The following is a 27,591-nucleotide window of genomic DNA, read 5'->3' as shown; positions in this document are numbered from 1 at the left end:
AAAAATACAATATGAACTTGATATTTCTACATCATACATTCACTCGTGCGATTCCGGATACGAGTTGGACGGAGCTGTTATAGCCGTATAGGTAAAACATTAATGAAATGATTCTGTTTGGACCCCACTTTATACAAAACTTGTCCCATCACGTATAAATATTTATTTCATACAATTTGAGACAAGATTTCTCTAGCCGAATTTACTCTATTTGCCTTTTAATGATTTCTACATTGAACATTTATGATAAATATAAGTTTTTAGTCAAATTATCATTTTGTAAACTGTATTAACTGAATATATTTTTTAACAAAAAAATTACAATAAGTACTCCAACAATTTACCACATTCCTATTAAGAATGCCAATGTGAATATATAACACAAAAAAAGGTAACAAACTTCGTAAATTTACGTCCGTCAGTAAAGTATATTAAAGTCAATTAAAATGTGTTTTTTAAGAAACCTCGTAATCTCGTTACCAATTTTGAACTCTTAACAGCTAAACTAACAGGCACCCAGATAATCCGTGCATTACCGAACAATTTAAAAGTGCAAGTCGATTACGTCTTAAATAATTAAACATTAAAATAAGTGCGCCATAAACAGACATGTTCGGACACTAAACATAAATAACCTATATTTAAATTTTCGCTAAGAAGTTACAATGTACCTAGGTACCAAACTATTTAATAATTACCTAAACGTTTAAAAGAATCAAAATCAGTTAATTATAATTAATTCAGTCGCAAGATTTCCTCTGCTAGACATAGGCCTCCCTCATAGATATTCAATGACACCGGTATGAATCGGCCTGCTTCCAGCGTCTTCGGACCGAAGCCTCCACCCTTAGCACATTCAACTTCAACTTGTCAATTCGCTATGTCGGTTAATATCGTTTGCTTACGAATCTCTTTAGTTATTCAATATCGTAGAGAAATCCCGAGTATAGTGGTTCCTTTGGACCTCCTTCGTGGCTAGTTGAGCGACAGTGTGCTTGCTAATGAGACCAGAAGAGAAAGATTGTTTCATTCCAAAGTCAAAATAAAATATGTATTTCGATTTTGAAAAAAAAAACACTTATAAATCGCTTAATAAAAAACTAAATAATTTAAAAATAAAAATACAGATGAGTAAATAATTGTATTTATAGCACAGAAACAATTAGTATTGTGAGCCACATGCGGCAAGTCCGAGTTTCTAGTGACATCGAGAATCGAACCGTTGCACGTTTAATTAATGAGGATTTAGAATTACCTACCCACTAACCACCATTACATATTATAATGTACATTTACTTGTGGATTATACCTACAGATCACATGTACGCATAGATTGTACCTATTTTTATCTTGTTTATATCTCAAAGTAAATTTGTATTCGTATGAAACTAAAGTTCATTATCACATATCACAAATTAATAAAAGAAACCATTGTCTGTTCCTCTAACTGGTCGCATACTAATATAGTCTTATGTTCCAGTCGCACAAGATAAAAAATATAGTAATTCCCCGTCCCGAGAGATTTCTTCCATATAAAAGCGGTCTACATAATAAATCAATGCAAAATACATCCAAAGCTCAGATCTATTTTCCTAGCCCTCGTTTTATACGTATATGTATATCGTATTGACATTATCATCTAAGTCTTAGGATGTGTACTGGTGGACATAGGCTCCCCATATTTCCTGTAGGAGGACCAGTAGGAACCAGATTTTATCTTTCAAAGACCTCGGTCTACAGTCGTCTGTCCGCCGTGTAAGTGAACTACACGCTTGTCGGATCCTTGTCTCTACTCTAAAAGAACACAGCATCCATCTATTCTATGACCATAACATATTACAAATATATATATATATATATATATATATATATATATATAAACAACTGGCTGTCCCGGTACATATTGTCGGTGCCGGTATGTCTTGTCATAGCTAAAACACACAAATTTTAAGTCGAACGGTCAAATTCGCAGGTTCAAGTAATATTTTAATCATCTGATTTTTTGATTCATCTGAATTTTTTTCCAATTGTTGCGCAATTTTCTACTTTTTGTTTTCTGTAACAATCTTCAACGCAGTATTAGGAAAATAATAAAAAAGAATGAATGAAATCGGTAATCATTCTCTAGTTACGTCGTGGCCAAAGGAAATAAAGATTCGTTTTTAAGTACACAGATAATAAAATCACGTCCTTGTTTGTTACAGCTTACCCGTTTTAACACCGCTTGGTCTAATTACTCCGATATCATTTTAACCACACGTAAATGCTACATTAAAATAGCGATATTTCAAATCCGGTAGATAGTGGTGAAAGAGGATAGCTTCAGATGCATTAAGAAAATCGAAAGTAGCCGCGGGTAGTAAATTGCATGGCTGTAGTCGGGTTTATCGAATCGTTACGCTCCACTAGTGATGTTACGCCTAGCGACGGATATCAGAGGATAGTTAGAAAGTCAAATCAATCACTTTTATTGATCGGTACCATTACAACGACACAAAACAAAAATCGAATCTTTAAACTGTTTTTTAATGAATCGACTAATTATTCTTCAGTTAAATCTATTATGGGAACCGGAAAGTAATGTCGTTTCTGCGCATGTCGATATTTGTCATTTGGTAGCTCATTACGTACCTGGAAGACGTTGTACACTAAATGACAAAAGTTTGTTGATAACGAAGGTGAATATATTGTTCATTGGAAATAAATAGTAGTCGTGTGAATTTAACTTAAGAAAGCGACATTACTTTCCTAATACTAAGAAAGTTTTGAGCATATTTAATTGTGCATATAGTCTATAATAGTGACTTACGACCGTTTGTTACGGATTCGATTCCAGGCTGTATTTTGTATCTGTGTAAACCAAAATAAATCACCAAATGTCATTTCTTACAACATAAAGACCTGACAAAATCGACTACTATTATTTATTAATATTCATGGTATTCTTAAGGCACGAGGAATGTACTGTCGCGTAATAATAAAAATACTTAAAACAAAATTTACTATAAAACACAATAATATGAAGATTACATTTGACGTTAATCAAAATTAAAAGAAGTTTTACAATGTAATCAAACAAAAAATTTCGTGTACTACAAATCCCTGTAAATGTAGGCTCATAATTTAACTACTCTATTATTTTGTACATTTATAATAATTTCTAACTCTAAAAATTTCATATAAATAAATAAAAAATAAATCATGACAATAAAATCATAATCACATTATTACTAGTTTTGCAGTCTACGTAACAAAAAACTATTTTTGTTAATAATCTTTATTTATTTGTAAGACATTTCAATAAATAAAGCGTCCACTATAAAATTGTTTATTACTTTTGTCTATTGCCATGCATTCGGAACAGGTACTTAGACTTACTTGTAATAAGTGTAAAAGCTTTAAAACAATGAATGTATAACTCATTTGTGAGCAAGAAGCTAAATTCAAAGGAAACATTTTCAATCAAGCTATCCTGTATAAAGTGATCACTCTGAAACTATTGTAATTCGACAAGCCAATAACTTCTCGCAGTACATAGTAATCCGAATTTTGTTAACCATTTTTCTTAGTTACGGTGTTTATTATTTCTGAAACCATTGATTTTAGGACAAGGTGTGCATACATTAAAAAACATCGAATGTTTTATACATTCACGCCTTCAAAACTTTTAATCTGTAAGCAATCATCTATGTAAAATGTAATATTATATAATCACTGTTCATAAAGCGAAGACGTCGTGAGAAAAACGGCGTATCCTTGGACAAAAAACCTACAGATATGTGACAACCACCAAACCGCACTAGACATACATAGCTTACGCACGCTCTCTCTTCGGACCAAGGCTGTGTTCCAAGGGAAATTACTGATTCGAAAAGAATTTCGAAGCATCTCAATTTAAATGTGTAATTGAATTTAATTGATGGAATACTTTTTCAATTATAATATCAAAATGTAATATAACAAAATTGTTTATTAAAAAAACCAAACCTATCGCTATTGTATGCATTTCAAATAAATAATTGGAATGACGTACGTAGTAAACTATTGTATTAACTCCATAACCGAACGATACATAATTTGAATTGCTATAATAATTTTACAATTAATATAATTGGAACATTACTAGCTGACCCGGCAAACTTTATTCCGCTAGTCAATAAATGAGTAAATTTCTGATACATGTTTGGTCTCGTCTTTTCCCGTTAGTGAGAATTTTTTTAAATTAACTAATATCATATTCTAGTACTTATAGTACATAGGATTATTTCGGACGAAGATCAAGTCCAAAAACACAAAATTTTTAAAACTGTACAATTCTTTTGGTCATTTATAATTGTATAACTAGCACGACCTAATTTTATATATATATATATATATGTATATATATATATATATATTTATATACACACACATATATATATACATATTTATATAATATATATATATATATATATATGTGTGTGTGTATATATTTATATACAAGATATAGTTTGAACACTGTTTTGTTATAATTTGATAACTCATTAACATCATCATCATATAAACACATAGATGCTTACTGCAAGTTACATAGTTCTCGCCAAGATGACCTGTCTTGCGATGCCCGTGACTTTAAATGTCGTTGATCCATCTAGGAAGAGGGGCTTCCCGCGCCGTGTCTACCGGCTCGCGCAGCATGTACACTTGCCACTTCCACTTTAGGTGAGCAATTCTTTGAATTACGTCGGAGAATTTGGTTCTTCTGCGGAACTTCTCTTTTTTGATTTGATCTCGCAGCGAGCCCTCTCCTTTGTTCTCTAGGTCACGTCAAGCCTTTTGATAAGGCCCTTTATTAATATGATTTAATTATAATATCTAAGTTTAACCTTTTAAATAATCGCTAATTTCTATACCAACAAGTAAACGAGGAGGACATCAATCTGATTTTAACACTCAATCGGGTAAATCAAACCAATTGTCCGAGAGTCAATCAAAGTAATAACATGAATATTTTTAAAACGACCTATTCCCCGGACTCTATTTGATCCAAGTATAATCTTAAATTAATTTATTTGATTGAGAATCCCTTTAAATGTCAATGACTGGATCTGATCAACTATACCTGTGAAAGAACTTGCATTTAAAACATGAAAACTTTAATTATTGTTTTATCCGGTTATCAGTTATATAGGTTGGATAAATAATGAATGTTTATTAATAATAATCTGCGTAAATGTGTGAAACATTGCACCTCTCCCTAGTCTTATCAATTCATTAAGTAGAACCTTTTTTAAACCAGAGCAAAATAACTTCACAGTAACGAGAAGATACATATTTTTCGTTTAGCATCGTGTATATGTAACCATCCTCGTACAATTAGGTTCGTCTATAGCTACGTTTCAGTAAAGCGACTAACTTCTTTTTTATATTATTTACACTTATAATTATAAAAAAAAATCTACCCACAAAATTGCCGAAAGTGCGCTCCTATTTTCACCACATAATTAATTGGCGGAAATAAACTACAAAGACTTAAACGTTTTTACTGATTTATAGAGGACAGCAATATTTTGTACATAAAATTTGTCTTTCTGATCTGTTCTTGCAGATTTTTCCGTTTAACGTTCTGCCAGAAATATTAGCACTGTCATAATCCGGTGAAATAAATATTTCAATGACCTGATCCTTCAATGTTACTGTGAAAGCCTTTAGCATTTGGCATTAATACGTAGAGGCAAATTTGCTTAAGATAAAAAAGATACACGTTTAAATGCAATAACAATAAATGAATTATACAGTATGATTATAGGGCGATGAGATAACTTACCTCCCCGAGGACCTCGAGCACGTCCCCGACACAAAGAGGAAGTTCATCCGGGTTAGCCGGTTGATAGCTGAAAACCGCTCTACACCGGCCTTGCACTTCCACAGACCTGCTGTCAATAGACAACATAATTTAATCTCACATATAAAAAAATAAAGAAACTGTTTTTATATCCCAAACACAAAACGTATACAAAGAAACGTATAAACTGTTATCTGATAAAGAATTCTATAACAAAGAAATTAACCTCAAACGTTGCAATATGTTACCGATTGTAAAGATATATTCTTTCCTCTAGTTAAAAAATGTACTAACGCCCATGAATTACCACTGACTGAACGGGACCAATGATTTATCACGATCTTATCTACGTTGATAAGATTACGAATAGTCATTATTAGCAGCTAATCGGAGAAAAATAATATTTATATTATAACTAAAGTACATACAATTTACTTATGAATCATCCATGTGATGACACGCAGTAACCATATGTAAACTTTTTACACAAACTTGTCATATACACATACTATTTTATCTTGAATTTATTTCTTTTTGTACTAAGCACTCTGGCTAGTTGGGTTTCAGCATTTAAATGTTATCATTTAATTGTATTTCGCTAATTACGGTTCCTCAATAGTTGGACCCATGACATGACAGCTTAAGGTCGCGGGAAGTCTCTGAATGCAGCATCAGACCGGTCATCGTGGTGATGTTTGGAGTAGGTCTATGCTTTGCAATAGACGTCTATCGGCTAATATACTTATGACTATAATACAGTTTATAACTAATACAAGCGCCAACGACATGGAAAAAAATAAATGTAAATTCTAAATAAATAACAAATAAATATATAACTATTGTTGTGTTGTTAATTATTTTTAAAATAAACCTACTAAGTAAAAAGATAGGCACAGTTTAAGCCGTGTTATAAATTCACCTGTTAATAGATAACAGAACCGTTGCAATGGAGGTTATGTAAATGTTTTGTTGATTGTACAAACCATACTTAATTTTACTATATTTCCAAAATACACGATTTCATTTGATATCTGGCATAAATATATGATGCAGTTGCAATGTCACCACTAAAACAATATAGGATAAATGGCTGGCTATTAAGAAAAAAACGAACGTAAAAAAATGTATCTAAATTCAAAACTATTGTAATTAAAAAATCAGACGTATTGAGGGATAAGATATAAAGGTACATATTTACTCCAAGGTGAGGCTTATTATAAAAATTTATACAAAACATTTCGTGAATCGGCACGATGACATATATCGCAGAGAGACGACGAAATACGCCTCTGTACGCGTTATGCAAGCGGGAGTTACAGGCCACCTGTGCACGTATTTCTTCCTTTTTCAAATTGAGTTGGTGGATTGGTTGGTGAGAGAGTTGGTATATATAACGTACACAGGGCAATTGAAGGTAGTTTTAAAAGCTTTAAAGGCGTCAATGTATTTTTGTCAAAAAGCCTTAAAACTTTTACACTTTAATTCCAATCATCTCACTTTTAATTATCTAATAATAAGGTATTTCTATTGGGATGCAACAGGCCAACAATTCTGTAAAAAGTACAAAGTCTGCAAGGACAGACACAATCATTTTAAAACATGCAGTAATCTGAATTATGAAAACGTTTTGTCTTGTTATATTATCATTACGTTATCATTTCTGCAACCAATGTTTTTTGAATAGGGTGTACGTACCATACATTAACTGACAGCAAATGAGCTATACTATCACCAAGGATGCGTAGACTATTTACAAAAGTGTCATTACATTTTTAACCCAAACAGAATGGCAGCGACAATGTCACTGATGGAAATTCGAACGGCGATTTGAATTCGAACGCGCAAAGATAATTTAACTCAAAAGTATACTGGCCATAATGGCCAGTAACACTACGCCTCCTTGTACACAGGTAGAGACTCCGGAAAATATTCGAATTTTTTAATATCTATTTGTATTATGTCAAAAACAACTTTAGGCAATCTTTCCTCCGATTATCTAAATTCTGTTCAAAAATTTAACCAAAGTGTAAAATATAATTTTGAAAGTTGATATCGTATTTTAAAACGTAATATGTGCTTATCAGTAAAATATATTATCGATACTAATTATTAAGGTACGAACATGAACAATATACTCGTAGAATATACGTAACACGATTATCTTATCTTACAAACTGGCTGTGAAGAACGCCAAATCAGACCAATGGTTTTGATTTATCTGTGTTTATTATTTGCTCTGGTGAGTATAACATCAATCTAAACTTCAGATTATTACATGGATTCATTTTTATTTAATTTTAAATAACTAAGGTTGTGGCAGGCTATCTATGAGGCTATGCCATGGATTACTAAACTATGTTACGTGAAAATTATATTGAAAATACTGTGATGTTATACTCTTAACTAATTAGGCTGTTTTTGATACATAAATTAATTCTAAATTTAAATATTTTTGTCGAAATTCATTTCATAAAATACTGTTCTTGGAATACAATAAATAAAGAATAATAATATGATAAAAATAATAAAAATTTATTAATATACATAAATAAACTACAACAATAACTCTATAAGATTTCAAGTATCTTGAGAGAGTATTACCAACAACATCATTATTTCAGCAAAATAACGTCCACCGCTAGATACAGGACTACCCCCATACATTGCTCATAGTGTACCGGTCAGCTTTAAAAATTTCCGACAACCTTGATAAGGTCGTCTGCCCAAGAGACAGACCAGACATATTTTCAAGCCAAGATTGACAAAACCTTAGAAGAAACGAAACACATTTTTAAGAGTAGTAAGAGATTATAAACGAAGTTTGACAAGCACTGATCGAAATAAAACTGAAAAAATTATGTCATTTCAAAAAAACATTAGAAATACCGCAACAAACCTTGTAGTGGTATGTTCAGTGTGAATTGACACGAAGTTATCGGGAAACATTCCCCGACGGCCACGGAGCTCACCCCGCCACCAGCCTCCCGGCAACCGTTCCACATCCCGCAGTATGTCCCCGGGTCTAATGGTCAGCTCGTCAGGTTCCGATGCATCGTAAGCGTAATTTGCTATGCAAGTCACTACAAATAAAAAAAAGAATATGAATTTGAGATACATGGTGGATTAAAACATTGGAGTGACTGACTAGCACGCTTATGTTTTCAGCGTTCTGTATGGATCAGAAAAAAAAAACCATTAAAGAATCTATGGTCAGTTGAACAAATGCATTTGAAATATTTTGCATTCGTATGTCTCTGATGCACAATGAGGCGGCGTCAAATAGTGCAATGACAAATTGCCTATAGCAAAGCTTAGACGATATATCTATGAATAAGGAATGTAAGTCTCCAATATTGATTGTAATTAATATTTAATATACATATTTCAACGACATATCATATAAAAATCTAAATTAAGATAAATCAATAGTTTCTAACAAAACAGCAATTGTACTTTAGACGGTTAATAATTTGTTCAATCAGACAAATAACGTCTCTTTACACGTATATTGCATCTGGATTGAATTTATCTTATGCTTTAAAGTCGCATTTAGGCTATAAGGTAAAAGTTCTGAAGAAATAAGCATCCTAATGAAAATATCTCCAATTTTCTCACGAAAATTCTTAAAATTATTATTTCTTGCTTCCAAAGCTTTTCCAACCAAAAGCCAACGCGAGTCTAGTATAAATTTCATGACTTAATAAATTTTATGCACAGTTGTCTTAGTATAAAACCAGCGATTACTTTTTATATTTATCTTGGTTTATACGGAAACTACTAGAGATGGTTTATAAAATAACATGAAATCTATGCTGTCTTCTCCGCTTATAGCAGCTGATAATTCGCCGTCTTTCAAAAACCTACTAGCAACGTTACTTTTAAATTATGTTTGCGTGATTTTAAATCTCGACGGAGACTGTTCAAATGTACTTTTGTCCATGTCTTGTAGTGTGTTTTCGTTATAACATTGAATAAACATAGTTAATATAGTTTTAGATATCTATTTGCGAGACCACTAGAACGGCAGACCCTGACTCATGGAGATAAATCATGAAGAGAAATATGCCAGCATTGGACAGAGATAATCACGGTCCTCATATACGGGGAACCGACTGAAAAGAAAAAGAAGACAAATAATGTACCTAGCCGAATAAATTCTGTTCCTAGCCTTTAAATTTCTAAAACTGTTGTTAATGGCTTTTCGTTATATAGTTTTGACCTTCTAAAAAAAACTCATGAACCTGAAAATTCCACCTAGATTCATATCCCACATCTAGAAAGACCTAGGACTCCTCGCCCACTACGATTTATAAACGCGCGAAGGCATCGCTACTAACGCGTGTCAGTCGCATTTGAAAAGCATTGCAGTAATGATGACGATCATCGCGTTTGCACCGCGACTGAATCGAGGATTAAGGCACCCTACAGCCAACGACTGTATCGATGCTGACGCACGACAGCGTCGCTACCACGTACATCTCTACAAAAAGTGCTGTAGGCGATGAGCATAACACTCGCTACAAACCGTCGAAAGTTTGCAAATTGTACGAAAGTTTTTGCAAAAACAGCAAAAGATAACAAAGAATCCTCTTTACCGATGAGAAAATTTTCTATGTGGAAAATAATATCCACCTGTAAAATAAGATTATGCAAAACTTTTTTAAGGCTTTCAAGATGTTTTCCAGTGGGTTATTTACCTGGATACCCGCTTCAGTCATAATCTACTGGGGCGTATAGTACATAGTAGTTACTGCGCTATAAAATTTAAAAACAAAAACGAACCTGTCATCACATTAATATTTTGGTGCGTGTCAAACTAATGACTAATATATTATTTTGCATTGAATCGCTTAACAGTAATGTTAAGCGATTCATAACATAACAGCTACATATAAAGCGCGAAAGAAACAACTCTAGGTAAAGAACAATTTACTAAAGTTTATTGTATCCGTACAGGTCACAACCAATTGAATTAACTACTTTAGACAGAGAAAAAAAAGACATTTTCGGACTTTAATGCAAGTCGAAAACAATTTTGGTGGCATGACCGATTTAAGATGTGCGAAGGCAATTTAAAATAAATGGCATAGGCATCAATCTCATAGAGTAGGTGGTGAAAAATGATTTCAATAACGCCTTTATTTAAGATCAGCATGCCAAGCTGAACAGGCGCGTCTATACATCAAATTAAAATAACTCCAGAAGATGCCCCGTGGAGGGGTGAAACACGTGTTGAGTAATTTGGCGGTGGCGGTTGTGTAATTCGCACTGTTTGCCGCATACGCATTTATCAGCGGGCTGGCGGGCGGTGCACATTGTTGCCTACCACTGCATGTGCGAAAGTGGCTAAATATTAGTCCTTTTCTTACTTAGGATAGACTTCCGCAAGGTAACGCCTGATTCCATTAAATAATAATAACTTTGTTTTTTTTTTTATTTAAATTCAGGCTCACGTTTATAGTCAGGTAGACTATCTTTATTTTATACACATATAAAACGTAGTCACGATGTTTGTTAGCAATAAACTAGGAAAGTAAGTATTAAAACCCATTTTAATGATTTTTAGTGTGATCGGTTCAAGCAGAAGAGATAGGGTTGTTTGTTCCGCGATTTGTAATTCCAAACCTAACTTGATAATTTTAATTAATTCACTATTGTTTTAAATCATACTAAAAAAGAAATAGCTATGCGTAATCGTCAGCTGGTAAATATTCGTGATGCATATACTCATAAATAAATAGTTACTCCTACATCCTGTAAACTGTGACTGTATTTTCTACGACCTATTAAAACACAAATATCTACATTTAAACATAAATAAGCTTAAAACGCAAATAACTATAAAATTTCGTTATATGAATAGCCAATTTTAAATGGTGTTTAGTGTCTTTCTTGTCTCCTTCTATAACAAACACAAATGCTTTAATTTTAATACCCATTATTATTTTATTACTAGTTATAATAATAGTTATTTGAAATATGTTCCTGTGACTTGCAATTAATCAAAATAAAACCCACGCTTATTTATTTTTAATCCTCTGTTTTTTTAGTAAAAATACTTGATAAGAGTAAAGGAGCCAAATGATTATTTATTTATTACCCGAATCCGCTTGCATGTACGATGTTTGTCCAAAAAGTATTTAAGATGTTTAAATTTTAAAAAAATTAAAATTTTTTATCTATTTATGAACCATACAATATATCTCCTTCAAAATTAACCTCATTAGATATTATATAGATGTGCCAAAGTCATTTCCAATTATCGAATCACTCCAAATATTTTTTTTTTTGTAATCTTATTCAGCTCCTACATTGAAGCCGTGTTTATATTTTCAATCGTATAGTAGCATTGTCTTTTCATGAGCTTCTTCAGTTTAGAAGACAATATAAATTCATCAGTGACCAGGTGAAATAAATGCGGTGGAGTCAATAGTGTGTAGTTTTCAACCAAAATTTTTTACACAAGCAACGATTAGTAATTATAGGTAAGATAAGTAGCTGGATGCGTGCAGCAAGATCGATCATCGTGGCGATTCTAAGATGAGGCCTGTGTCTTGTCTGATATGTTCAAAAATAATGTGTTAACAAGTCCGTTATTATGATGAAAAATATTTTTTTCTATTCTTTCAGAAATGCAGACGCATTTTTGGAGTATCGTGTAAATTGAGCACTATTTATAATCTTTATATTTCAAATTCGTGCGTATTTAGCGCTTTTATTCTTGGTTCGTACGGCGGATTCTGGTTTAGTAACATAATCAAGAATCCTTAATTTGTTACCAGTTCAATTCACAGGTCATATGTGGTGCAAATTTGGGTTATCTCTATCAGTTTCAATAGTGTCTTAGCAACGTTAAAGCGATGCTTTTGGTCCAATCGCATGAGCCAATCGATATATTTAGATTCTCAGCAACTTCTCTAACATTGATTAGACTATTGGTCCATACTATTTTATTCAATTCATCAAATGTTTACATCCGTTGTTGACGTGCTTATGCGTCCGGAACACTCTCTTCTGGGTTCACATTTTCCAGGCCATGTGAGAGCATTGGGCATCACTGGTAAACGTTGTTTTGATCCAGTAGCTTCACCTTGGGGCCAACATTCGGAATGCGATCATGCACTTATTTTTTCACATCAAATCTATACATTCCCTGATACTTTTTTGATAGAGCTAAAAATCGAATATGAGCGAAAAAAAAAGTCTCGATCGACAGAAGTTCAAAATTCGCAATACTACAAACAGACCTCATTACCAGAACTGCAAAGAGATGAATGGTGCTTTTGAGTTAGAACATTGATTTCAATGATGAGTCCAAAGTGCCTGACCAAGGACTGAAAGTTGATAAAGCCTTATAAAATAATGTAAAAGTTAAGGTAAAACTCTGACAATGGATAGAGAAAGAATTCCTGAAGTGTAACATAATGTTCATAATTTAAATGTAAATAAAGATTTCCTCAAATTGTTAATTATGAGACTAAGCAGTTGTGACTAAAAAAAAACTGAGCATAAAGTATCTTAAAATTATGCACAAATTTTCAAATGAAGATCGACACATTTCAAATGAAGATCATCAAAATCACTTCATCAGCCTAATACAGCCTTATATGGCAAATTCATTTACAACTGTAAACACAAGACCTGATGTGGGTGTTCTGATTGTCTGATTGTTACTACTGCCTAAATAAAATAACATAGTCTTGAAAACATCAATTATATACAAGAGCCCTCCATTATTATTTCTACTAAATTTCGAATTGTACCCCCTAAAAAATGGTAAATCTATAGTGGTAGTGTTTATTTATTTTAGTAATTTCTATTCTTACAATGTGCTTTGTTTAGGCTATACACAATGAATAGACACCTTGTATTGTAACTTAAATTTTTTTTTTTCAGATTAGACTGCAAATTATATAAGAAAGAATTCAAAATAAATAGTATTTATCATGGTAGGATAAGCATAAGACAATATATTTTATGACTACTTAGAAATTTGTATATTAAGTTATATTAAATACCCTACACTTTTATGTTCAATATTATAATATACTCAAAGTATAGTTTTTTTTGGAACTCTATATTAATTAAATATTCTAAGAGATAAATTTATTATGTATACATTTGGGGAAGATATTTTTACTTCTTCAAATTATCTAAATAATATGAATGTTTTCACTATGAAAAATTATGAAAACAGGTTTAGATCATGACATATTAGTGCTATAATTGTACATAAAGGTATTACAATTTTTTGTTAAATCATAAAACCCAATGCACTAATGAAATATTGTAATGATATTAATTCAAGAAAAGGACACACAAGATAAAAATTGTTATTACAATTTTTTAGAATTATTCATACTATATATATATAATTTTATGTAATTTACCATTTTACTGATTTGTTTAATTTATAATTATCTAATATTAAAATAAAATCAATGTTATACATCATATTGCCTCTATGAATTAGTTATTTTTGTTATTGTTTTTAAGGACAGTTCTTTCAGAGATGCAATTATGAAACTTATACATGTAGTATTGAATCTTACAGGAACAGAAAAGGATTTTATATTTAATATAAAAAATTAAAACATCAAGTACAAACCTGATGGGATTCTCACCCACAACCTCATAATTGTAAGGCCCATATTAAGGTCTTATTTAATATCTTACCCTAATTATAAATTGTTTGTTATCATAACAAGTTTACACTATCTCAAATGTTGATATTGCTAAAACTCAATGAATGCTCAACCAAATGGATCTACATAAGTTGAAGAAATATACTAAAGCTAGATTAAAAATTATAAAAAATGTTTTTTTCAATTCACTTATGATAAATGTATAATAACTCTCATTCCACTATGATAATTCACTACAATAATACTCGATAAAATAACAATATTAAAAATTTTGTTGATAATTGTAATTTGTAAATAGTTGTGAAGTATTTAATTAAACCAAAACCCTAAAATTATTGAGTATAAATTGTAGAACAAACAAATAACCAATGCAAAGAATCACAACTGAATGTAAAATAAATTAGTAAAGAATTATCAATAGAGACGTACAATAGGAATTAGTTATTAACATTTTTAACATGCACATGACATCACAATGCCAAGAAAATGAGTCATACACTAGTTACACTCATGAAAAGCATATCAATGTTTATAAAGCTATACATCTTTAACAGTCAATTTGTGACTAGGTAAAAATTAAGATTAATTATTACAAGTTATTTATTACTAGTTTCAAAAATATGTGTCCTCCAGTAAATTTTACTAATATAATAAAGAATACATTTAATGCAGGTGCCATACGTCAGCCTAAATAATGTCGCAAGGTACAGTTATTCATACACAAACAAGAGCTGCTTCTTAAGGTTGGTGACGATTGCTTACCTTTCTGATTAGTATTAGACTCCATTTTAATATAAGTATTAAAAATACATCACATCATCACAACATTTTTACCACATTATATTAATTTTTTATTATAAAACACCACAAATTAAACAACAATTCAATGAGGGCGATCTCTAGAAAAATATTTTCCGTTCACGTCAAACCAAAGTAAGTCACTGTATACACAGATATCACAAAAAAATTTAGAGAAAGTCGATGGCAGATTAAGCAATTTGACACAGATTAAAAATATTCTTGTCAAGCTTTTTTAAAAACCGGTTATATTTTCCACAATTTTAAAATACGTCATTAATAATATAATGCACAGCTAAATCTAGAAATTTTAACATTTGATGAACATTGATCACACGTCAATAATTTATGAGAATCAAGAATAATAAAGATTTATACATAAGTCCTTAATAATTTTTTTTTTTAATTTTGAACCATTACGGCCACCTTAAGTAATCGTAAACACAGTGATAAATGAATCGTCTAAGTTGCATTACCTTAAACTTTATAATATCCTAACATAGATGACTGTACCTAGTAAGTCACAGGAAAAGAATTCAACTTATCTTTTCCTAACAATGCTATTTATTAATTGTTCTTTTTTAATTAATGAAAAAATCTTATTAGCAGAAATAAAAAGAAATGTTTTTCCTGTCAGCAGTTAGCCATTTGATCCCATTTGTTAAACAAAAAATAAATTGCATAAAGAAATTTATAGGTTTAGGGAAATCTTATTATTATCATCTGGTAATAGCAAAACATGCATTCATGACCCAGTACTTTTAGGCATATTCAAATGGGAATAGTTTTTCTGATGTAAGCTGATGCAGAGATCCCCTTCAAAAGCCCTAGCACAGAGTCTCTACAGAGGTCACATATATTAGGCAAAAGGTCTTGGGAGGACTGTTACGAGAAGTTTAGACTTCAGAGATCTGCCCCACTTCAAGCTCAGTGCAGTTGTAAACACCAATATTGAAACAACATTTGTCAATGACAAAAATACTGAATATTGACAATAATTATTGTACAAATTAATCACAGAGTCAGACTTCATTAGCCTCTAGTAAAATAACATGTAATCACTGACTCCACATAGCAATGATCTATTATTTTCAAAAATGAGGTGTCAAAAGCCACAAATGTATTTCCCATACACTAAATGTGAAAAATTATACTATTAATGCATAGTATGTGATGACAATGGCTTGATTTCTTCTTTTGAATTTGCTTATAAGTGTAACATATTTCAATTACAGTCAAATAAAATTCTCAGTTTTTGTTTAAACAATACTTTATGATAAATTAATTCAATGAGTGTTGTAACAAATAAGTGTACTATCTATTGGTAATTGTATCAGCTCACTTCTATTGTTTGTCATCTATTTCCTCAAGGGTCCCTCCGAGTCAGGAGGAATACCCAATTCTAGGTCACAATAGGTGCTGGGATCAATATAAGGCCATTCTCCCTGAAAAATTCGAAGTATTATTAATAATGTTGGTCACTATCTCACAAAAAGAAAAAAAAGTGATAGCCAAGAAAGAATCAATTCCAATCAGAAAAGGAGGATTGATTCTTTTTGACAGACTTAATTCTAATTACTAGGCCAACTGAAAGATAAACAAGAAAAGCTGTAATGATTAATTGTTGAAGTAAGTTTCTTAGAATCCTGTTTTTTAATTACAGAATTCCTATTACACATAATTTTGGTACATGATACACCATAAATTATTCCAATTAAAGCCCATTGACAATTATTTGGATATATATTGATTTTTATGTGCACTAACAGCAATTATCAAATGTTTTTATATATCAACTTTTTCATATTGAATATGTGGAGAATTTATTTTAATAGTCTCTAATGACACTATAAATTTGTGAGAAATGTAAAAAAATGTGTTTATAACAAAGGCCTAGCCCGAGTTGTTGCAAGCTACTTTCAATAAAGTTGAAATAATTGTATCTATTTTAATACCATAGGTCACTTGTTAGCCAGCATTGTATTAAGTAAATGGTAAAGTAAAAACACAATTTCAAAATTTCTAAATGGGTTGAAATGTCTTACTAACATAGACATGTTCTGGTTCAGTTGCAAGGTGATAAAGAATCCAGTACCAGCATAGTCCACCTAAGCCTTCTGCTAAATAAGTAGCTCTTTTCGACGGTAAAGGCGGAGGCATACGGTATGTCCAGGATCTGGAGAAAAAGATCATATTAAAAATAATTCAAGATGAATATGTGTTGACACATAATGACAGATGAAATCCAGTCCTTTACGAAAAGCAACCAAATCATAGTTTTGGCAGGCGTATTAACTTATTAATCACAGTATAAATGCTCTTTAAAATGATATAAAATTAATAAGTTTAGCAATTGGGAATATTATCATACTTTACTAAGGCTATCCTATCTTGGTGACAGACACAAACAGAATTAAATTAGTTAAACGTTTATTGTAAAAAAAGTAAATTAATGAGTGAAAACAACGATATGTTATTGTGAATTCAGGTTTTATTAAGATGTGCCGTTTTTACATTGTGACATAACAACCATGATTACCCATGTCCACCGTTCCTCTTAATCTGATGATCTGCAGCAGTTTTAGAGGTTCTCAATAATACCGCTCTTTTCACTAAAGCTCGCGCCAGCATTTTCAAATATTTCTGGACTAACTACAATAATTTGAAAGAGTTAGTCCAATCTAAACAAAATACAAATCTCCCGATCGAAAACTAATTGTCAAAAATGTCAATGAAAATTTTACGATGAATTCTTTAGAAACTTGGCCATAGATTGCGTAAATCTTATAATGCTAGTTAGACATAGCTATATTACTAATATTATCCTTATATAACTAATAGATTAGAAAAACTTTGTTGTCTATAATTTTTATAATTCAGAATTTCATATATTTTTTTAAATGTAGTGTATTCGGTATTCGCAATAAAATGAGAATGGAACCGATTTCTTTGATTGCGGAATTTAAGATGTACTCTCATAATGCGCTAATGTTATTTTAGGTAGGATAGCAACAAAGAATTTAAAATTAGTCGACAAAATTCTAACTATTACACACAAAGATATAAAAAAAAATTGTCGAGAGAGATGTTAATTTAACCCAATACAATTTAAAATGTACGGTACCACATTTAATATTATTACTACGTTTTAATCATAATTAAGTAAAAATACTACTCATTGAGCCACCATGCGCAAGAATTCATTTGTATTCACCATTGTTACATTATAATTAATCCATACATTCATTTATCCTTTCAAAACACCTTTTTCTATTCTATTCTATGTGTCGTGGAATATATTTAAAAATATTTATTGCTGCGTGTAATGATACCTAACAGGCTCACCGTAGAAATTAAACATGAGTTACGTTCAAATGAATATAATTTAGATATTCCTTTGTCTTTCTTAGTCGTAACTGTTAAACGGTAGTTTAACACTCGTGGAACTGATTACTGTTGGGCCCGAAGGTTCCCGAGTGGCAACCACGAGTTGTTACAAGCGGCCTGGATAGGCTCCACTAGGTGCACCAACGACATTGTCAAGGTAGCGGGCAACGCCAGAATGGTCATTGTGTCCATCTTTGCCTTGCAGTGGACGTCTATGATAATTATGAAACCACAATGGAGCATATTGATCTCTATGAGAGTAACATTGTGTCTATAATGGAAAAAAAAACTAAATAAACTCTATATATATATATATATATATATATAGAGTTAATTATTTATTCTGTATCATTCTAGACTAATAAAATTTCGGATTACCTGCTCTCAGCAAAGTTGTATGTAAATACTGATTCTAAATAAAAAAAGTATTCTTAAAGTCGATAGATTTCTTCTTATTTACTTTTTATTCATCAAGGCTAACACTACATTACTGTATGAAATTCCACGCATTAATTAGGCTAACATTACATCACTGTGTGGAATTCATCGCATTAGAGGGAATAGTAATTTTTAGTACTGTTTATACTCCCTTGTCCTGTTTCAGCAGGCTGGTTTCCACACTTGAGGGACAATGTTCTTTTCCACATTTCAGGGACCCTGTACTCTCAAAACAAAAGTACGAAAACATATCATATGTTCTCATAATTTGTGTTGTCACTGCCACACAATACAAAGTTGTATACAAACACAGACACACTCATCTTGGTCTGTGGCATTACCTAATAGATTCAGCAGTTACCTTGCGGAAGTCCATCCTAACTAAGAATGGGACTAATATATAGCTACTTCAGCTATGCAGCAGTAATCGTGCAATGAAGTACACCACCCGCCAGCCCGCTGATAAATATGCCTACGGCAAACAATGCGAAACAACAACTATCGTTAATGCACTCTACACATGTTTCACCCCTCCTCGGGGCACCCTCAGGAAATGTTGCACCGACCAGTGCCAAACACCGAGTGACTCACTTTGGCGCATTTATCAGCGGGCTGGTAGGCAGAGCACAACATTGCATGACTACTGTTGCATAGCGGAAGTATCGATATATATTAGTCCCTTTCTTAGTCACATAGTCACTGTGGCATTACACCAAGAGCGAAAATTGATTTGACCTAACAAAAAATTAAACAAAATGTACATTTAATCTACAGACCTTCAAGAACTTTTAAATAATTATTATTATAACTAGCATACACTCATTACAGCTTCCATTTTTATATTTGATTAGTAATAAAAGAATATCTTGACTATGATTTTCACATGTACAATATATTTACAAACAATAACAATTTTCCAACTTAATAGCTTACTACAACTACATGTACAAAATTTAATCAACAAACTAATAACTAAGTACATATAAATAATATAAATAAATTAAAAATATTGTAAATAATGGCCACATTTATTTACTTATTAATTTATCTTGACAGCAAGGTTTGGATCCACCTGAATCCATTTCAGGTATTGCATTATCATTATAGGGAATATTGTCTAATTTTAGAGTTTCTTTGGTGATTCTAGCCTCTGAAAGGAAATTTTTATGCAATATATTATATTTGAAACAAATAAACACTCATTATGAATAAGTTCCACTTTTAAGTTTTAGCAAATGTCATTACTTATAGAAAAGAACCACAAATAAATAACTTAAGTGAAAAATTACTTATTACAAAGAATTAGGACATAATTTGAAAAATGTCTTCTAAAAATTTCTTCCTGTTATTATATTTTTTTGATTTGCCAACCAAAAATTTTAATTTATATTTTTTGTAGATGATTAAAAAGGTTCTAATTATTTCTAAACATTGCAGTAAATTTGTATTTTTTGAATTTATAAAGACCATTACCAAATACTCCAGGTTTTACTTCTCGTGCTTGAATAACTTGTGTTCTTAGTTCAGTTTCTACATCTTCACCAAATTTTATCATCTGAAACATGAATATGCAGGTAAATACTATGATATTTTCTTTAGCAATTCACTTAATTATTGAATTATTTTGGTTAAGATTTAATCATATTTAACTAAAAGTAAATAAATACAGAAATTTTTTAGCACTGAGTCTTTAATGCATCATGGCAGCTTTTGTAAGCATATCAGTCAGTTTTCTCAGTAGTAAGGGATATGAGTGAGATTTTTTCTTTAGATGATGTTGTAAAATAGTACTATTACATAAAGAACATTAATTTTGTGTTGGAATTAAAACTATAATCATACTGTGTGCTTGATGGCTATGAAAATAAACTTTGACACCAAGTAGATAACAGAATTTTTTTTAGATTTTAACGTATTACTTAATAATATTTTTAATATCTTTATTTACCGCAAGGAGCAACGTTACGCAATAAATCGGTTAAAACCAGTTACTATACCTTTACTAATTATTGTAGTTTCGTACGATTTATACAAACTAATTCCTATACTTACAGCTTTTATTGACTCAGTATCAGTAACATGCTTATTTTTTTTAAACTCTTCATTAATTTTAAGTCTGGCTGCAGCTAAGGCTCTCATATCACCTTCAAATACAGTTTGTCTAGTACGATGTAGTTTTTTGAAACTATGCAATACCTTAAATAATAAATCCAGATTTTATATTCATTACCATATAATTACAATCGTTATTTAATACTATTATAACATATTACCATTCTCCGAAGGTTACTCATATTTGTTAGAAATTAATCCTACAAATATTCATGTTATTGTCATTTTTATCAAAGATACGTCATGTGTCAATTTCTCTTTTACCAAATATGTGTCTATGAGAAAAGCGAAAAACGATTCAAGATTTATTGCCATTTCTTTTTAATTCCAAAAATAATTACCGGAGATATGTCACATTTTCTTAAAACAACTTATTTACTTTGCTAATAAATTAATAGAAGAGTTCGTTGGAAAAAAAAAAGAAACATTATAGTGATCAGTTGTTACGGAAAGAACAAAAGAAATGTTTTGTGAAAATAGTAATCACCAACATTTTACCCTTAAATGGTCCGCCGTTTTTTGCCACAAAACCACTATTACATGCTTTTTTCATTCATTTGGCTATTTACTTATTATTTGTCTTTACTTTTAGATTGCTCATTATCATGTAAAGAAACTTGTACATTATCAAACAACGTTATTAAATTTAAATAAATACTTGTTTACATGAGCAGTTGCTTTTGGAGGAATAAAGGGTGCTTGACGAATCGATTCACTCATTTTCACCTCCGCTGTCATCATAATTTAATTTTTAAAGAAAGATAAAATTCGTTTATTCAATATTGGAACTTTTAATAGAACTCTTATTTATCGTAAACTTATCACTCATTATATCAATGTTTTTTAATTTATTTTTAACTCTGCTCCGCAAGGTGTTATAGTCGTGGAGAAGAAGTAGCGAAAAACTTCATAACATATTTTTAATAAAGTTCAATAATACAAATTTATACATTTACTCTTTATCAGATATAGCCTAAATTAAACTAAAACAATCAAGCGACATCATTGCCAAGGTTTCCTTTTACTTAAATATTCGTTTATAGTATAATAATATGAGCTTTTCCGTCAATTTACTTAACTTTTTACGGTTCTTTGCACAACACTATGCACTATGAACGTCACCTATTTTTTTAATTATTTGTTAATAATTGTAAACGTACAAAACATTATCATAAATAGAGGAGACTAATCAATGTGGTCCTCTTTAAAGCGCTTTCTTAAGGAGATTCGCGGCTCTAAACCGTAAATAGCTGTGATGGCTTTTTTTGTAAAACAAATATATTTCAAATATCCGCGCCTTAACCCCAAAACATCAACCCGTAGGACGTAATGCTGTGGAAAGAACTAAAATACACTACCCGAAACACGTGAAAACTAAGATAACGTAGTCCTTATTATTTCGTTTTTATTAACAGGCTATGTTGCCATGTATCAAATGACATTGACAAGTTTTTGATAGTACCTTTCAATAATGAAAGTTGATAACTTATTTATTATGTTGAATGAAAATTTGGACATATTTCTTTATTCTAATCTTTGCTTTAGCAGTGTAAAAATGTGTTGATATGCTCTGAAACTATTAAAAATAATAGACAAAATGGCTCTTTGTGTTTATCTCTTGCAATTGGTTGCTTTTATGGTACGATTTTTAAATAAACTTTTATAACTTAAAATTATTATAATAGAAATTGTTTAAATATCTAGGGTTTCCTTTTTTACGTATAATATCATAGAAGTTTCATCATGTTTAATTTAAATTAAATTAAAAAATTTAGAAGTTTTCACTAAGACATAATAATATTTTTTACAGGATTTATTGGCAGTAGGTTTGATTGTTCCTCTAGTGCCAAACCATGTTCGCCAAATGGGAGGAAACCATCTATATGTTGGTTTGCTAGGATCAATTTATTCTGGATTTCAACTTGGATCCGGTCCACTCATTGTATGTATCACATGTTTTCCTGCTTTTATGTTAATTGAGGTCAAAATGAAAAAATTCAAGTGAATGTGAATGTACACGCCCTTCGAAACCTGTAATACTGTTATCCATATATGGTAAATTTTACCAACCCAACCTACCAATTTTATTCACTCTAAGAGTGTACTTCTTTCTTTATGTGAAGACTTTAATTTGGCCTACTGTTGCTAGTGTTAACGTGTAGATATGTACTAGCCATACATATTCCATAATCAATGAAATAAAAAAAAACCATTCTACTTCTGCAGCTCAATTTTATTCATTCTAGTTATTAATTTCAATTCATATAATTTTTCTATTTCAGATTTCAGATTTTAATGTATATTTTTGGCAACATTATTTAATAAAGATGTGAAATTGATTTCAGGGAAGTCTAAGTGATCTTAGAGGTCGCAGGAACATTTTGATGTTGACTTTGTTGGTCTGTGCTGGAGCATACACCATATTAGGAATAACTAAGTCAATAGTTATTATCCTCATATTAAGAGCAGTACTAGGTGAAAAATAATCTATTTTTATATGTTACATGCTAAAGATAACAATATATATTTTAATATTTCAATTGATATGTGGACCATAATATATATAGATTTAATAACTAAAATATGATAGTTGACTTCAATATCAAATATCAGATTCCAGTGTATTTGTTGAATAGGCTTTTTAGGAGAAACAAAGATTATCCCCAACTGTTGCATTAGATTAATATTACAGACAGTCAAATGCCCCAATCACCATCTTCAAATAAGAATTGTTATGCTTCCACTTTTCAATATCATGAATATGAAAATTAGCTGGCAAAGGTAGTTTATGAACTTAAATGTTTAGAACAGTCTGCATGATTGAATTTAGTCTTGAACCTTAGAATGCCACTGATATTGCATTTGTATTGTCTGTTTTCTCTTATTAATTTCATATTTGTGTTGTTTGCTTATAACTGAATCTCCTGGCTGCTTTGCATATCATAAATTATACAGAGAAATATTAAATTTTGTTACCTATCTACCTAATTACTTATAAAGGATGAATACTTGTTGTATGGAAATATGATTTTAATGAAATCAATGTCCCATCCACCACTCGTTCACTTATAATTTTGTGAAATCCATTGTTAGTTGTCCTCTACATGGCAAAAAAATTATTCCAGTGATGTTGTGATAAATCAGAATATTCATATATAAACCGCTTATACATGGTGATTGGTCATAGACAGTATGACTTAAAGGTGTACTGTTAATGTAATTAAAAATATAACTATGCTAATACAGTAAGAAAATGTGTAGACAAAGTCCAGATTAGAATGTGTTAAAATTAATTACTGATTACTATCTTCCGCTGCAGATTGGCATTGTATTCCATTGCAAGAAATTATTGGCCTCTCACATCCCAATAGAAAAAATTAATTAATGTAACTCATTTCAAAGTGATCACTTCATACATGGTAATAATAACATTTGGAATTTTTACCGTCACCATGTATGTACACCATGTGTAAGCTTCATGTTTTTGTAAATTTGAACAACTGTAAGGCAGACTTGTTTAATAAAATAATACAGAAATATGACAAAGAATTCATTTCACTTTCAGGATTATTTAAACAAACACAGATGTTAACAAAGGCTTTAGTGCCAGATTATGAAAGCAATCAACTTAAACAATCTGCAGTTTATGGGAAAATGGCTGCTATATCAGGTATAGGCATAACTCTAGGCCCTGTAATTGGAGGGCATATAGCTGAAGATCATCCTGAGAATGGTTTTGCGTACATTGGTATTATTGTTGGCATTTGCTTTCTTATTAATGCAGGTAATTATTTTTATCAATCTTTTTAAATCAAAATCTTGTCTATTAGCTCTAAATCCATAAAATTTTCTTGGTTTGGGGACTTGTTTGACTAAAAGGGTACTATTAGATACACTTTATTTCCTCTGGAACATACTCTGCCGCTTTTGGAAAAATGACCTAACTTTTGAAATTCCAATAGTCCAGCATTTATCAAACAGGCAATCTAATGTTTTGTCTGATTAATAGGTGTTCACTATGAGTTGTTAAAATTACTAATTTCTGGAAAGAATTTCCTAGAAAGTTTTAGATAAAAAAAAATGCAATGTTTTTTTGTAGTTTCAGTAAAAATGTATTTTAGATTAAGTTTAAAAAAAAATTGTTTATGTATTATGTAGTTAGAAAATACCTGTTTTTAATAATTCTCTGTTTTAGGTGCTGTATATTTTCTTCCAAATACCAACAAAAATTCACCAACAAAAGATGGCCAAAAAGGCAATATGGAATCTAAAAGTATCTTAAATAAAATAATATTGAGCAGTAAACAGTCAGTGGTTGAGTTATCAAAGATACCATGGTCGGAATATTGGGATGTATTTTTGCTTAAAGCATTAATAAGTTTTGCGATGGCTGTGTACTATTCTAATTATTCATTATATTTAAAAACTATATATGAACTCTCTCCAAAATATATTGGATATGTTATATCATTCCAGGGTGTTATAGCATCTGTATCTAGTTTCTTTATAAGTCACATAAATAAATTTTATTACTATGATAGTAATTACACTATTAGAAATTTACATATGTTTATTCTTGTAGGTGTTTCATTGACAGGAATGATATTAGCTACAAATGTGTACATTTATATTGCCTGTTTGGTTCCTTTAGCTGTAGGCAGTGCAGTAGGTAGATTAGTTTCATTAGAAATGGTTTTAACGAGGAGTCAAGGAAAACATAGAGGAACACTTATTGGTGCAACTAACAGTGTGACTTCTTTGTCGGGGGTTGCAGCCCCTATGGTTGCTGGGTTTATTGGTCAATATTTTGGAGTGTCATATGGGCTATATGCATCATTGTTTTCAACATTGCTTGGTATTGCATTGAGCTATCAGTACAAGAAGAAAAGTAAAGTTGATTAAGATCGAAAATATTTCAGAATTTTGTATGAAATGTTATTTTTTATTAAATTTTTATTCTTGTTTAAATTTCTTTATTTTGTTACATAACTAACCTAAACTTATGAAAAATTACATAATAGTGAATTTAACAATAATAATTCTTTGAAAAAGTTACATAGTGCTTGTATTGAATGATTTCTGATAAATTACAGATGAATGTAAAAAATTGCAATAAATTATCCCAGTCACATATGTTCATTAAATTCTATTTCCCCAATTGAACTACTTAATAATTAGCAACTGCTACCCTGAAAAGAATTTTCAAAAGTATGTTGATAAGGTTTTTAAATACTTGCCAAATTACCGGAATAAAAATTTAAAAATGTGAAAGAGGTTACATTTTTCTATCATTTCATAAAGTTAATCATATATGATTTTTATCATTTTTTAATTAATTTTTTGGTAGACGGAATAACAAACAATCAAATGAAATATAAATAAAAATGGCAATAACTATATTTTGTAATATAACTAACAAAATGACTAATACTTAAGATATTTGATCACTCTCCTTCCAATGCTTTCATTTGTTTTTTTCTCATATCTTGAATCAGTTTCTGTATATCTTCTCTATCTTTTTTGTTTTCTGGAGGAAATATTTGGCGTTTTGTATTAGTTACCCATTCCTCGAAGTATTTGGGTTGATTAAATACGAAAAATAATATAACCGGAAAAGTTGTGTACATTGCCATCCGCCCGGCTTCCAGTTTCCAGTTACCCATTATTCCCTAGTTTTAGACTGATTTTTGACCCTCAATCAATATTTCTTGTAATTCAATTTCTTTAACTTCAAATATACATATATATACATATATTAATATTTTATTCTTCAAACAATATTTATGACAATGCTATTGACAGATATTTCAGCTGTGATTCTTTTTTTAATTTTCCTTGGCAATACACTTGAACATTTTGCCAGTTTAATTAATACACCATTTATAAAAATTGTTTGAAGCATTCTTACATCTCTGCCTTCATATGAGTATTTTTAAACAAGACTGACTCATTTCCTTAAGATGGTTTTCAAATACTTCTGTTAATTATTTTTGGACTCAATATACAAAGTATTCAACAAACAGGAAATGAAAGTTATTTTCATTTAAATCCTTGGTAGTTTTGTATATTTAGTTTACAGATTACATAAGATTTTCTTCTAAGCTGTTTATAATAATAACAATTTGAAATAGCTAAAAAATAATATAGTAATTTTTATAGCTATCTCGAAGCTGTGTACATTAATAATTATATTATAAAAATTGACGTGGCTAAGTGGTTGGACAAATTTTAGTCAAATTTAATGATGATTTAATGTAATCAATTATAGTATTACGTTTATTTTAATTTTCAAATTTTTAGCTGAAAATTTATAAAATTATAATACAGACTTTCCTTAGTTCTTTCTTTTGTATACCTTTATTAAAATGGCTCCTGAAATATACATAA

At 30.6% G+C, this 27,591-nt stretch overlaps 5 protein-coding genes across 6 annotated transcripts in view; 1 reads left to right on the top strand and 4 right to left on the bottom strand.

Moving 5' to 3' along the window:
- cindr (CIN85 and CD2AP related) overlaps positions 1 to 15,386 on the bottom strand; it is a 34,105-nt gene extending 18,719 nt beyond the window's left edge. The window contains exons 1-3 of one of the 2 annotated variants that reach the window (XM_068774942.1): positions 15,232 to 15,386; positions 8,721 to 8,904; positions 5,807 to 5,915 (exon numbers count right to left, since the gene is read on the bottom strand). In XM_068774942.1, coding sequence (XP_068631043.1) covers positions 5,807 to 5,915; positions 8,721 to 8,904; positions 15,232 to 15,256 — 318 coding nt within the window. In that variant the 5' untranslated portion in view covers positions 15,257 to 15,386. The remainder of the gene's footprint in view (positions 1 to 5,806; positions 5,916 to 8,720; positions 8,905 to 15,231) is intronic. The other variant, XM_068774943.1, reaches the window with a different exon arrangement.
- A 1,133-nt stretch (positions 15,387 to 16,519) lies between these two features.
- Positions 16,520 to 18,032, bottom strand: LOC137931743 (NADH dehydrogenase [ubiquinone] 1 beta subcomplex subunit 2, mitochondrial-like). Its single transcript, XM_068775237.1, has 3 exons — positions 17,807 to 18,032; positions 17,317 to 17,443; positions 16,520 to 16,712 (listed from the first exon to the last, which is right to left on the bottom strand). The coding sequence occupies exons 1-3, from the start codon at positions 17,896 to 17,898 to the stop codon at positions 16,626 to 16,628; spliced, it is 306 nt and encodes a 101-aa protein (XP_068631338.1). The 5' UTR covers positions 17,899 to 18,032; the 3' UTR covers positions 16,520 to 16,625.
- A 1,919-nt stretch (positions 18,033 to 19,951) lies between these two features.
- On the bottom strand, positions 19,952 to 21,456 carry LOC137931748 (complex III assembly factor LYRM7). Its single transcript, XM_068775243.1, has 4 exons — positions 21,366 to 21,456; positions 21,145 to 21,288; positions 20,566 to 20,647; positions 19,952 to 20,242 (listed from the first exon to the last, which is right to left on the bottom strand). Exons 1-4 carry the CDS (start codon positions 21,384 to 21,386, stop codon positions 20,121 to 20,123), a joined length of 369 nt encoding a protein of 122 aa, XP_068631344.1. The 5' UTR covers positions 21,387 to 21,456; the 3' UTR covers positions 19,952 to 20,120.
- Positions 21,457 to 22,672: 1,216 nt separating this feature from the next.
- Positions 22,673 to 26,162, top strand: LOC137931564 (major facilitator superfamily domain-containing protein 9-like). Its single transcript, XM_068774997.1, has 5 exons — positions 22,673 to 22,843; positions 23,015 to 23,146; positions 23,550 to 23,679; positions 24,770 to 24,988; positions 25,400 to 26,162. The coding sequence occupies exons 1-5, from the start codon at positions 22,802 to 22,804 to the stop codon at positions 26,104 to 26,106; spliced, it is 1,230 nt and encodes a 409-aa protein (XP_068631098.1). The 5' UTR covers positions 22,673 to 22,801; the 3' UTR covers positions 26,107 to 26,162.
- Positions 26,163 to 26,250: 88 nt separating this feature from the next.
- LOC137931566 (protein PET100 homolog, mitochondrial) lies at positions 26,251 to 27,000 on the bottom strand. Its single transcript, XM_068774998.1, has one exon. The coding sequence runs from the start codon at positions 26,865 to 26,867 to the stop codon at positions 26,649 to 26,651; it is 219 nt and encodes a 72-aa protein (XP_068631099.1). The 5' UTR covers positions 26,868 to 27,000; the 3' UTR covers positions 26,251 to 26,648.
- Between the last annotated feature and the right edge of the window lie 591 nt (positions 27,001 to 27,591).

Source organism: Battus philenor, unplaced genomic scaffold (genome assembly GCF_028537555.1).
Source record: "Battus philenor isolate CCGP_79_NKW_IND1 unplaced genomic scaffold, ilBatPhil1.0.hap1 SCAF_8, whole genome shotgun sequence".
NCBI classification, from domain to species: domain Eukaryota; kingdom Metazoa; phylum Arthropoda; class Insecta; order Lepidoptera; family Papilionidae; genus Battus; species Battus philenor.
This window is presented reverse-complemented; position numbering and strand designations above follow the sequence as displayed.

Bases quoted from the DNA above. Each gene is read 5' to 3' on its own strand.
- LOC137931566 (XM_068774998.1), bottom strand. From the start codon at position 26,867: ATGGGTAACTGGAAACTGGAAGCCGGGCGGATGGCAATGTACACAACT.
- LOC137931564 (XM_068774997.1), top strand. From the start codon at position 22,802: ATGGCTCTTTGTGTTTATCTCTTGCAATTGGTTGCTTTTATG. The intron at 23,680-24,769 runs GTGAAAAATAAT...TTTCACTTTCAG, and splicing joins CATATTAAGAGCAGTACTAG to GATTATTTAAACAAACACAG. The intron at 24,989-25,399 runs GTAATTATTTTT...TCTCTGTTTTAG, and splicing joins TTGCTTTCTTATTAATGCAG to GTGCTGTATATTTTCTTCCA.
- LOC137931743 (XM_068775237.1), bottom strand. From the start codon at position 17,898: ATGCTGGCGCGAGCTTTAGTGAAAAGAGCGGTATTATTGAGAACCTCT. The intron at 17,444-17,806 runs GTAATCATGGTT...CTTTTTCTCCAG, and splicing joins AAGAGGAACGGTGGACATGG to ATCCTGGACATACCGTATGC. The intron at 16,713-17,316 runs GTTAGTAAGACA...CGAATTTTTCAG, and splicing joins CTGAACCAGAACATGTCTAT to GGAGAATGGCCTTATATTGA.
- LOC137931748 (XM_068775243.1), bottom strand. From the start codon at position 21,386: ATGAGTAACCTTCGGAGAATG. The intron at 20,648-21,144 runs GTAAGTATAGGA...TTCATGTTTCAG, and splicing joins ATACTGAGTCAATAAAAGCT to ATGATAAAATTTGGTGAAGA. The intron at 20,243-20,565 runs GTAATGGTCTTT...ATTTCCTTTCAG, and splicing joins AGTAAAACCTGGAGTATTTG to AGGCTAGAATCACCAAAGAA.